The sequence below is a fragment of the Aquarana catesbeiana genome, linkage group LG05, assembly GCF_042186555.1.
Source record: "Aquarana catesbeiana isolate 2022-GZ linkage group LG05, ASM4218655v1, whole genome shotgun sequence".
Lineage (NCBI taxonomy): Eukaryota > Metazoa > Chordata > Amphibia > Anura > Ranidae > Aquarana > Aquarana catesbeiana.
The window spans coordinates 535,508,209-535,521,337 of NC_133328.1; the positions used below are offsets into that span (position 1 = coordinate 535,508,209).

General features: G+C 45.3%; 1 protein-coding gene across 1 annotated transcript in view; it reads right to left on the reverse strand.

Annotated features, from left to right (window-relative positions):
- The window catches only part of ORC5 (origin recognition complex subunit 5), an 82,643-nt gene that overhangs the window by 61,998 nt on the left and 7,516 nt on the right, over positions 1–13,129 (reverse strand). Inside the window, exons 2-3 of the mRNA XM_073631782.1 lie at positions 12,402–12,532; positions 670–762 (exon numbers count right to left, since the gene is read on the reverse strand). Of these exons, the coding sequence (XP_073487883.1) occupies positions 670–762; positions 12,402–12,512 (204 nt within the window). The 5' untranslated portion in view covers positions 12,513–12,532. The remainder of the gene's footprint in view (positions 1–669; positions 763–12,401; positions 12,533–13,129) is intronic.

Sequence of the window (13,129 nt, forward strand, 5' to 3'; positions counted from 1 at the left end):
CATTGTTTTCCTTTTAGGAAAAAGGATTTGCATTAATAATAAAAAGTTGATCATTGTAAACACCCCCTCTGCTAGTGTTAAATGGTTTTTATCTCATGCCTGTAAACTGATACATCTGCAAGAGATGGGACAAATAAATCATTTACCACTGACATGTGTGCTTACAATGATCAGCTTTTATTCATGTAAAACCTTTCCTCAAGAAGTAAAAAAAAAAACTAAATGATGTAACTGCTTATAAAGTGTTAACTGGAGTTTTGCTTCAAATTGTTAGTGTATCTACATCTGCTAGTACATCTAACACTCCCCTCCCCCAAGATTAACAATGCTGCTGTCCAAACATGCCCCTTGTGCTCATTCATCCAGAGTGGAAGCACTCCAATATAGGTGGCGTGTTATTGGCCAGACTACCGGGTAAAAAAACAGAAGGAAAAAAGCCTAAAAAAAAAACAAAAAAAAAAACAAAAAAACAAACACATACAGCCACCATATCGAATGGATTGGTAAGTTGCAATATATTTTTGGTTTTGGGTTTAATAACGCTTTAACATTTTCAGAAGGAAGCTAGCGATGACAGCCCCCGTACTTCTCACAGTACAGATTTTCTTTAAATTGTCCACACACACACACGTACTAGAGATCACAATGCTGTGGGCGTTTTAGTCTTACCTCTAGAGTGCTCAGCACTGACTTCACAATGTAGGTTTTCCCGCTGCCGGTGTGACCGTAGATGAAGATGGATGGAAAGCTTAGATGAGGACGCTGAAATGAATTTACAATTTATTGACTATAAGACATTTCAGAGGCGAGTTAAGGGAAGGGCTGTAGATGAAGACAAACATATTCAGTGTTATAAGGCAGTGCATCCAAATAAAGTGAACCTGTGCCTTGCTCAGGAAAGGCAACAGATTTACTTATTTCCAAACGAATACCTTTGCTTCATATTCCTACCATTCGGCCTCCAGAAGCATTGAAAAACTCCAAGCTCGCAATCAAAAGCTATACACTACAATTTGTAATACATTTAATAGGCAGTGACTTACAGATCAGGTAGAAAATGAGACCCCCAGGCCAATGATCTTGAGAAGTCTACAGCTGAGAAAAGGGTTGGATTAGACAGAGAATGACCGAATTCTGGTGCCTCATTTTCCATCTGATCTGTGCACCACAGGTATTGTATACCATTGCTGACACTTTTTCTATTCTCTGTAGCACCTCATTGCATGGGAACAGTTCAATAATTTTGTGTGTACACACACACACACACACGTGAGTACACCCCTCACACTTTTATAATTATTTTATTATATCTTTTCATGTTACAACACTGAAGAAATTACACTTTGCTACAATGTAAAGTAATGAGTGTACAGCTTATATAACAGTGTAAATTTGCTGTCCCCTCAAAAGAACAACACACAGCCATTCAGGTCTAAACCGCTGGCAACAAAAGTGAGTACACCCTTAAGTGAAAATATCCAAACTGGGACCAATTAGCCATTTTCCCTCCACACTATCATGTGACTCCTTAGTATTACAAGGTCCAAGGTGTGAATGGGGAGCAGGTGTGTTAAATTTGATGTTATCGCTCTCACTCTCTCATACTGGTCACTGGCAGTTCAACATGGCACCTCATGGCAAAGAACTCTCTGAGGAACAGAAAAAAAGAACTGTTGCTCTACATAAAGATGGCCTAGGCTATAAGAAGATTGCCAAGACCCTGAAACTGAGCTGCAGCACGGTGGGCAAGACTATACAGCGGTTTAAGAGGACAGGTTCCACTCAGAACAGGCCTCGCCATGGCCGACAAAAGAAGTTGAGTGGACGTGCTCAGCATCATATCTGGAGGTTGTCTTTGGGAAATAGACGTATGAGTACTGCCAGCATTGCTGCAGAGGTTGAAGGGGTGGGGGGGGTCAGCCTGTCAGTGCTCAGGCCATACACCGCACACTGCATCAAATTGGTCTGCATGGCTGTCGTCACAGAAGGAAGCCTCTTCTAAAGATGATGCACAAGAAAGTCCGCAAACAGTTTGCTGAAGACAAGAAGACTAAGGACATGGATTACTGGAACCATGTCCTGTGGTCCGATGAGACCAAGATAAACATATTTGGTTCAGATGGTGTCAAGCGTGTGTGGCAGCAACTGGGAGAGCAGTACAAAGACAAGTGTGTCTTGCCTACAGTCAAGCATGGTGGTGGTCATGGTCTGGGGCTGCATGAATGCTGCTGGCACTGGGGAACTACAGTTCATTGAGGGAACCATGAATGCCAACATGTACTGTGATATATTGAAGCAGAGCATGATCTCCTCTCTTCAGAGACTGGGCCGCAGGGCAGTATTCCAACATGATAATGACCCCAAACACACCTCCAAGATGACCACTGCCTTGCTAAAGAAGCTGAGGGTAAAGGTGATGGACCGGCCAAGCATGTCCCCAGACCTAAACCCTATTGCGCATCTGGAATGGAAGGTGGAGGAGCGCAAGGTCTCCAACATCCACCAGCTCCGTGATGTCGTCATTGAGTGGAAGAGGACTCCAGTGGCAACCTGCGAAGCTCTGGTGAACTCCATGCCCAAGAGGGTTAAGTCAGTGTTGGAAAATAAAGGTAGCCATACATATATTGACACTTTGGGCCCAATTTGGACATTTTCACTTAGGGGTGTACTCACTTTTGTTGCCAGCGGTTTAGACATTAATGGCTGTGTGCTATTTTGAGGGGATGGCAAATTTACACTGTTATACAAGCTGTACACTCACTACTTTACATTGTAGCAGTGTCATCACATGGATACAATAAAATATTTACAAAAACGTGAGGGGAGTACTCACGTTGAGATAATATGTATTATATATATATATATATATATATATATATATATATATATATATATATATATATATCTATCTATCTATCTATCTATCTATATCTATATCTATCTTGTATTACAGGACTAGACCAGGCACGGTCAAGTAGCAGTGTGCCATCTAATTTTGGCTGATTCCTACTGAATTGGTGAAATCCAAGCTTTGGGTGGTCCTACAAGCAGCTTCCACCTCAAAAAATGTCAAATGAATGAACTGGATAGAAAAGTGTCGGCTGAATGTAGTAACTGTTTAAGTATTCAGACAACTGTAGGTGCCACAGCTTTCTGAATACAACAGCCTGTATGAATAATTCCTCCAACAACACTATTAAACATAGATGAGAAATGGAGCAGTGTATGGCTAGTTATAAGCTGACCGTACTAGTAGCTTTTCATATAAACATCCATATGAAAATTCTCAGTACATTCGATGACTTGACAAATGTCATTCCAAAGTACTTCAAAGTTTTGTTCACTTTAACACTTGATATTGGAATGAATAGACTTTACCCACTTCAGCTCAAGGAAATTTTACCCCCTTTATGACCAGGCCATTTCTGGCGATTCGGCATTGCGCTACTTTAACTGGCAATTGCGCGGTCATGCAACACCGTACCCAAACAAAAACAATTTATATAATTTTTTTTTTCACACAAAATAGAGCTTTGAGTGGTGTTTGATCACCACTTTTTTTTTTAACATATAAATGAAAAAAAAAGAAGACTGGAAATTAAAAAAAAAAATAATAATCAAAACGACCTCATAAACTTTGACCAAAATGTATTCCGCTACAGGTCTTTGGTAAAAAAAAAAAATAATAAAATATCATAAGTTTATATTAATTAGTTTGCGTGAAAGTTACAGCATCTACAAACTATGGCATATATACTGCAGTTTTATTTTTTATACTAGTAATGGCGACGATCTTAGACTTATAGTGGGACTGTGAAATCGGACACTTTCTGGGAACTGATACTGACATCCAGTGACACCAATACAGTGATCACTGATAAGAATATACAGTCACTGTACTAATGACAATGACTGGGAAGGGGTTAACATCTAAGGGGAATCAAGTAGTTAATTGTGTGCCTAACAAGTGTTAATGTGTGCACTGTGTGCTGCTTTTTACTACATAGCAGGGAAAAGAAACAAAAATCGATAATTCCCTCTGTATAGAGCCCTGTGTTGGTTTATCAACACAGGGCTCTATGCTGTAATTTGACACAGATGATCAGCAGGTCCCGGCTATGAATCATTTGCTGGGATTGGTTGATGAACTCCCACTGTTGTCAAATCACGACGTACTGGTACATTTCTGCCTGTTCCTGGATTTTGGGCGTCACCGCTTACTCCCCTGTGATTTGACAGCAGTGGGAGCTCATCAAGCGGTGTAGCTGCCACCCAGCTGCAGTATATGAACTGTGGCGGGTCAGCAATCGGTTAAAGAAACAAAAATCACATTCACCATCAGAAATGTGTTCCTTTGAAAAAAAAAAAAAAAAAAAATCATCATGCTCCTTCAAACTGTCTCCTCACTGCAGTCAACAATGAACACTGATCTGACCCTATTAATGATTAGAAAATCGAATTAAAACTTTCTTAAAGGATTAAGTTCACCTTTTTACAAAAAAACAATAAACGCACATTATTCGCAGACCTGTCAGTATATATATATATATATATATATATATATATATATATATATATATATATATATATATATATATATATATATTTTTTTTTTTTTTTTAATTCCTTTATTTTCATAGAAAGTGCATTTCACAGCCAAAGTAGTTAACAATGACATCTAAAAAAATCAGATAGCAGGAAGGGTCACATAATGTGTTCAACACATCAACTGTTCCGGCATTACACAGTATGGATGGCATGAATGAAAACACAGCATGTATAAAAAATATTGTCGGTGCATAGAGCCGGGAGGGCATTCCATCAGTTACATGAAAGAGACCCAAAACTAAGCAGCAAAATAAAACTTACAGTACATCGGGAGACAAGGCGTCCCGATGGCCAGCTAAGCCCGACGAGTCCCACAAAGTCACATAGATGGAGCCGGCCGCACACAGCCAGTCGCCTAAATTGAGGATTCTGAAGGCCAGGTGGGAATTCCGGATTGCCCAAAAAAAGCACCATAGGGGAGGGTAGTGGTGCCACTAAGGAATGTTGAAAGGCATCTCTGGCCACCAATAGCGTACTGCCCAGTGTAGGGCGGTCAATGAGGTTTTTTGGCAGAGACGAGGTGATCCATGGCCAGCTCTTGGCTGTGTCGTTAAGAGTCTTCCATTTCCATGGCCACCCATAGTTTTGTCTCTACGTGGCAATGCAAGTCCACCAACCTGGTGATATGGGCCGCTCTGTAATAGGCTCTCACAGAGACCCACCCCTCCACTATGCTTCGCAAGATGGAGAAGTTGAAGCCTAATGCGTGGCCTGCGGTGGGACCAGACAAAGCCACGGAACATAGTCTACCCGCTTGGAGAATACCAGTGGAAGGTGGATAGGTAGAGCCTGCAGCAGGTAAAGTACCCTAGGCAACATGGAAATCTTCAGGGCATTGCAGCGGCCAAACCACGTTAACATGAGCGTCAATGAAGGAGGTCTGTTCGAAGACAGATAAGTAGCGGGGCGAAGTTCGTCTTATACAGGTTAGAGGGGTCGGAAGTATTGTCCACTTCCAAGTAGTGAATAGAGTCAGTAGCCCAATGCAAGGGGAACGCAGAGCGCAGGCATTTGAGAGTGTGTTCTTGCCCACTGTAATGTTAAGAATGGAGGATTTGGACAGGTTGATTTGGACTAGAGAGAGGGCACTATACTTCTGCAGAGACTGGAGCAATGTCGGGAGAGAGGTAGGCGGTTCCATCAGGGAAAAAAATTAAGTCGTCCACAAAAGCGGCCACCTTGTGGGTCTCCGAGGATTTTTGGTAGTCAGTGATGCTAGAGTCTGCCCTAATTTTGCACAGAAAGGGCTCCAGAGGGAGTATGAATATCAGAGGTGACAAGGGGCAGCCCTGCCGCGTGCCATTGAGAATTTTGAAAAAGTCTGGCCTAGTCTCATTAACCTTGACCGTGGCGGTGGGATGAGAATAGATGCATAGTATCCAGCTCAGCATGGAGGATCAGAGGCCAATGTGCTCTAGGGTCACACGCATGAAGGTCTAGTCAACGCGACCAAAGGCCTTCTCCGCGTCGGTAGACAGAAAGAGAAGGGGCTGATTCGATGACCGGGCTTCATGAATCAGGTTCATCACCCGAATGGTATTGTCGCAAAGCTTTCGTAGGGTACAAAGCCTGCTTGATCTCTATGGATGAGACTCGAGATATGCGAGAGCAACCTGTTTGCCAAAATTTTTGTAAATAGTTTCAGATCAGTGTTTAGGAGTGCTATAGGACGATAATTCCAGCATCGTAATGTGTCTTTCCCCTCCTTCGGGATAAGGGAGATATAAGCTCTCAAAGTATCTACCGGAAAGGATTCCCCCTCCGTGATAGATTTAAGGGCAGAGATCAGGGGTCGTGATAACTTCTCAAAGATGACTTTGTAATAGGTCGAGGTAAGACCATCTGGGCCAGGGGCCTTCTTCGGCCAGGGCCACCCCCAGGTCCTCAGCTGTGATAGGCTCTTCCAGCTCCTCTTGGATTGCTGAAGGGAGTGATGCCATGCCAGATGAGGCAAGATATGACTGTGGGGTGAATCCGCCACCAGGAGGGGGGTTAGTAGTGGAGGAACTGTCCAAATTATAAAGGCCTTCGTAGAAGGAACGGAACTCCGCTGCCATGTCGGAAGATGTATTTAACCTTTGCCCAGAAGAGCCCATAATATGGGAATTGTAAGTTTTCCTGGACCTTGCAATGCCTGAGCCAACAGTGTGCCGGGTTTGTTTGAAAAGTCATACATGGTAAGGTGTGCCCATGCCAGTTTTTGCTTAGTTTTGTGGAACAAGAGCGAGCGGCGTTCCTCGCAAACTCTAAGGAGATCCCGATAGGTTAAACGGGCAAGGCAGGCCTTATGTGAGTTCTCCAGGCTGCGCATCTGAGCGAGGAGTTCTTCCGTGCAACGGGTTCTCTCCCTTTTAAAGGGGGGCTCCGATTCTGATCAGCGCGTCCCGAACTACTATCTTATGTGCCTCTCAGACCACCAAGTGATTGGAGTTAAACATGTATTAGAGAGAGGCTTGAATTAACAGGTTTTAAATAAATATAATGGTGTCTGTCATTCAGCCCCTAAAGTAACTGTAAACACAATACATCCCAAACAGGAGGGGGCAAGAAAAAGTTGGGGCTTATCGAGTAACAGTAAACACTAGTGTGATAGTATCAAAACAATTATTTATTGATAGAATATAAAACATGAAGGTACGGTAAATAGGAGTGGCAGGTACTAGACTAACCCAAATCATGTGATGGCAAGCCACAATGGACTAGCCAAAAACATACACAGACATGTGGGGCATAGACAACATAAAACAAGTTAAACAAAACGTCCGTATGCCAGGTAAATCGGTCTCAGTGGTGCTCACTCAGATATACCAAGTATTTAGCAGCAGCTATGAATAAAGCAGACTGACAATAACCCCCTGGGGGCTCGAGCCATGGGAAAGTGTGGGTGGGGGACGGAGGAGAGAAGGGGATTGTAAAATTCAGTCATTACTGTATGTAGGAGAAAATAGATGGTAGAGCGGTTATAAAGTCAGTGCTGCCATAACAAGAAGATTCTCAAAAGAGAAAATGTATCCATCAAAAATTCAGGCTTCAATATAAACTTGAGTACTACCAGATTATGGAAATATGCTGGTTATAAGTGCACTATAGGCTTTGACTTTGATTAGTGGGCATTCAAGAGTGGCAGTGCAGGAGTGATACTGATGTATTGCATGAGCCATACATTAACAGTCCTAATAACGGTTTGTAGGATCAGTCAGCGCAATTCATCCTCCCAGGCAGCGCAGCTCTGCTTTGCCTATGTCTCCTAGTGTATGGAGGGACCTTCCATTCAAGTATCATATGGAGGCACAATGCTGCATGGAATAGGGAATCCTGCTTCCACTGTTACTCTTTCAAAGACTGGAGTCAATCCATAGGGAGATAAACTCCCCTGCTATCTCCCATCCATCTTGAACAGGCGATCGTGACCCATCGCTCTGACAGCGGGTTCACAAAAACCATGGGGGATGTTGCCGTAGCGTGGCATCTGGACAGAAGTGATGGCAATGCGTTTCACAATGCTGATGCGTAGCTTCGTCTTGACGTAGTAGCGGCGTACGTTTTGTTTAACTTGTTTTATGTTACCTATGTCCCACATGTCTGTGTATGTTTTTGGCTAGTCCATTGTGGCTTGCCATCACATGATTTGGGTTAGTCTAGTACCTGCCACTCCCATTTACCTTCATGTTTTATATTATATCAATAAATAATTGTTTTGCTACTATCACACTAGTGTTTACTGTTACTCGATAAGCCCCAACTTTTTTTTTGTCCCTTCCTGTTTGGGATGTATTGTGTTTACACCAAGGGATTGGAGACTGATGCTTCATTAATGGAGAAGAAATCCCGCAATGTGGTCAGTAGCTCAGAACAGGTCTCCTCTGACTGGAGCAGGGCCTCATTCAGCCTCCAAGACTGAGGGGTCCAGGTCACTGGACCCAGCTGAAGCGTCAGATGGATCGGTGCATGGTCTGAAAAAGATAGGACGTCAATACAGGAGGACACTACTCTGAGCTAATCTTTATGCGTCAGCAAGAGATAGTCTAGTCGCAAGTAGATGAACCTGAGAGAAGGAGGAATAGTCTCGATCTTGAGGGTGTAACAACCAGGGGTCAATCAGATGTAGAGTATGCAGATCCGCCTTTAGGCAAGAATAAGAGAGATGGGAGGAGCCACGCGAGACATCTAGAGTTGAATCCATAGTAAAGTTGAGGTCCCCCGCCAAAAACGAGCAAACCCTCGAACTCCGGCAACTCAGGAAGGAGCTTCCGCAAGAACTGCGGATGGTCCACATTTGGGAAATAGATGTTGGCAAAGGTGAACCGCATGTCTAACACCCTTCTTTTCAGAAGAAGGAAGCGGCCCCGGGCATCTGTTTGTTGTGCCTCTAAAGTCCAGGGGAACGATTTAGCCATCAGGATGCTAACCCCCTTAGATTTAGAGATGGGAGAAACACTGATATGCTGTCGGGAAGGCCCCATTAGTCAGTTTAGGGATTCGATCACCACGGAAATGTGTTTCCTGCAAAAAAGCAATTTGTGTTTTACATCTGTGCAAATCAGCCAACAGCTGAGAGTGCTAAGACCACGCACGTTGAGGGAGGTGACCTTAAGGAGACCCATATTGCCCTTTGGTCTGCGAGCAAGGTGTGGGGGAAAAACCCCAGCCAAGGGATCCCCCCCAGGCGAGCGGCAGGGAGTGGGGAGGACAAAGATACAGAGAAGACAGGAGAGAAGGCAAGGAAAGGCGGGGACAGAGGGAGGTGGGGGAGGGAATAGTCTGTCTACAATGTAGTTAAGCTGAGGACCCTGGTAAAAGCACAAGTAAAGCCTTCACCGGGGTCCGCCCTAATTGGGGGTGGTTGGAGCGTTAGAGGTTGCTCAAAGTGAACAGCAACTGGTCAACAGCAAAAACAAGATAGTTGGAGATGCATGGGATGGAAGCAAAGAGAAACATATGATAGGCAATGAGAAAGCCAGCCAAACTAAAAATGTAACAAAAACAAAGATCAAAAATAGGAACCAGGTAACAGAGGACCAACATCTGGGACCGTGCTGTGATGGTGCACTGGGGGAGACCTATAGATCGAGAAGGCTCCGAGTGGGCCCAGGTATTTAACAACAGAGTATGCGCAGGGCTTCTTCACTATGCCCCAGAACAGAGGGTCAAAAAGCATACATGGATATGTACCACAGACAAGGATTCAAACACAGGCCCAGGAACCCTCCATAGCAGCACCCTGATTAAGGAGACACATCTACTGGACAGGCCCCATCACCCCTTCATCAAATAAAGAGCAATAACCAGGGTATGCAGGGGGTTAGAAAATGTGTGGCAAGTTCAGGATGAAGAGTCCCCATCAGGAAACGCCACATGGTGCCAGCATATTAACAGCCAGTTTTGGCTGGGGGGGGGGGGGGGGGGGGGGGGGGGGGGCGGCGGAGGGTTGAGGTAATGTGGCATGGAGCCTGTCCATTGACCCTGTCGTTTGCCCTCGTGTCTCCCCATCCGCAATACAAGAGGATGGCGGGCATGGGAGAGCAACATGTAAGTCAATACAAAACAATTCTTATTGTGCCCATAGGCCAAGAGCAGTGAATAAAAGTTACCAATATCACAGAGAAAACCCCCCTCCCCCATATTGAAGGGTCCACCTTTGCTATTGTGTAGTTGAGCCAGGAACGGCTGATGGAGGTACAGATCGGTGCGGGCTAAAGAGCCAAAGTACGCCTGGGGCAACAGGAACCTAGTGTGGTGGGCCTCACCAGGACAGCTGCTGTAGAGTCATACCAGCTACCGAAGTAAAAGAAATCAAGCCTCTGAGGAAGTTGGATGGGATCTGGAGGCCTCGTGACTAGGGGCACAAGAGCGGGGGTCGTCTGATCCGTTGCGGTCTGGGCAAAGGTGAGCCGAGCGCCTCCTGAGTGAGTAGGTAATCATACCAGTTGGGGACACTGACAGCAGGCTTGTCTAGAAAGCCAAAGAGGTCTGGAAGTTGATCCAGTGCGCGGAGAGGCCGCAGAAGCCCTCGCAAAACCCGTGTTTGCCTGGAGATATCGGGGTAGATCCGTATGAGGGCTCCATCAAAGTCAAATGGGCCTTTCGCCCAGACCAGGAGTAGGATCTCCTCTTTAATGGTGAAAAAGTGAACCCTGCATAGAACATCTCATGGCTTATCCAGGGTAGCAGGGCACTGCGAGGATAAGGGAGGCGCCCTGGGGCCCGGTACACGATGGACCCTGTCTAGCTATAGCTCAGAGGTAGGGGGCCTGCCCAGTACCTGGTTTAAAATAGCTACCACTGTGGCCCAGGGGTCTGGACCCATAGTGGCCTCAGGAATGCCGGAGGCGCAGGCTGTTTCTCCTGCTCTCGTTTTCTCTATCGCCCAGCCACAACTGGACCTCGACAAGATGGCGGCGGAAGGCCTGGTGCTCTGTCTCCAGGGTAGTGATGCGGCCATCTGTGGTGGTGGAGGATTCTAAGACCACCACCCTCTCCTCCATGGTGTCAACCTGCTGGCGGAGATCATGGAGCTCCCACGTGAGGACATTCACAGTTGAGGCTGCCATGGCCTGGAGATCCTACTTGGTGGGCAGACCCGCTACTATATCCCGGAGAGACCCCTCTGCGCGATTGCCTGTCCCCTGTGTGTGTTCCGGGTCTGGCTGCATGTCCGATTGCGGGATAGCCAGTGACAGTATAGCGGAGAGCAGCCTATCCTCAAGTGATTGCGAGTCTCCTACCGCTGCAGCCCCTGCCTATGTACCTTTTCTGCTGGTAGTAGCGGCAGCAGTGCTCGCCGCGGTAACATGTGGCGGTGCCATCTTGGTCATGGCAGTGGGAGAAGAAACAGTGTGCTGCCGCAGGAAATAATAGGTGATCTCGGGTCCCCTCGGCTCCCCCTTTGTCAGCGGGTGTTTGCGGTCCCCTGGCATGAACGATTGGCTTTTTCACCACCTGTGTCCCATTGAGATTTCCCTTCACTTACTGTCCCATAGCCAAGCAGGAAATAATAGGAAATCCCTACAATTTAAAGCGGGATTCCAGCCGTAAAAAAAAAATTAAAAGTCAGCAGCTACAAACACTGTAGCTGCTGACTTTAAATAAGTACTTACCTGTCCTGGGTGCCCGCGACTTCGGCCGCCCGAGGCCGACCCGTCCCTCGGGTCCCGGCACCGCCATCCTAACTAAGGGAAACAGGCAGTGGAGCCTTACGGCTTCACTGCCCGTTTCCTACTGCGCATGCGCCAGTCGCGCAGCGCTTTGTGGATGGGACGCGATGTGTTGTGGGACAGACACAGTTCCCATAACACACCGCGCCCCATTCCCCAGAAGACAACGCGGGGAGAAGAGACAACATCACCGCGGCATAGGAAGAGGCAGATTAGGAAGACTGCCTAGCAACAGCCATTTCACGTAAGTAAAAAAAGGTGTTTTTTTTTTCCATTTTTTTAGGTATTTTTTTGTGCAATTTTTTTTTTCAGGGTGGACCTCCACTTTAAGGGAATTCCTTGGGGACCCCCAGGTCACCAGAACTAGTGTCCCTATTGAAAGCTTTCTACCCTCTATTACTTTTCTGGGGAAAACCCCAAATTTGTGATTTTTCTTTTACTTTCTCTTTCAATGATAACGGTAAACAGGACAAATAAAGAGAACGAATGTCCTTAATGGGGACACAGACAACAATAAAAACTGACAGGTGATCTTATTCCTCTCCAACGCTGTCCAAAACTAAAAAAAAAAAGTTTTGCCTTTAGTTATACTTTAAGATAAGTTGAAAAGAAAAGAAAGCACAGAAACACGACAATCACCTCTCCAAATATCGCCAGCAGTGTTGATAACTGGGAATCCCGGCAGACTATGTGTTTCTCCAGTTCCTTCAGGTTTTTCTCTTGATATGAAAATTGTTCTAATGAGGTCATGGTTCACTTCCACATATTCTCTGTAAAAGAACATAAAGTTTACATACAAGACAATAAAAGGGACCTAGAAAACAATGTTACTGCTGCCAGTATTTGCAGTCTTGTAGCCAGAGATGCATTCGACTCTCTAAAGCCACATAATGTGACACTCACTAAATAACTTAAAACACATGCACCAGGATGATTTACATGCAGTGAATGTTTGGCGAATGTCACATCCACTGCTTTATACATATGCGCCACAATTCACCTGTTTTTCCAACATCTCTCTAATTACAAACTAGGTGTAGATAGGGGATGATGCAAACGGCTGGTTAGGGCCATACATCAGCCAGATTATCGTATTTCTGTGGTGAGTATGACCAGCTGTGGCCCTAGAACGGTCTGTGTCCAGGGCCAACATTTGCCCCTAACTGCAGGTAATCGTTCCACGAGTCGTTACATTCAAACAGCCCATCATCGACTCTACAGGTTTCCCGTCTCTTACACATACCCCTTCCTTCCCAAAACACCCTGCACCAGCAACAAATCTGATCATTCCTTATATCATCCTCTCTCAACTCAAAGGATTCACCTTAGTAAAAAATATTAAAAAAAAAAAAATGCACATCTTTTTG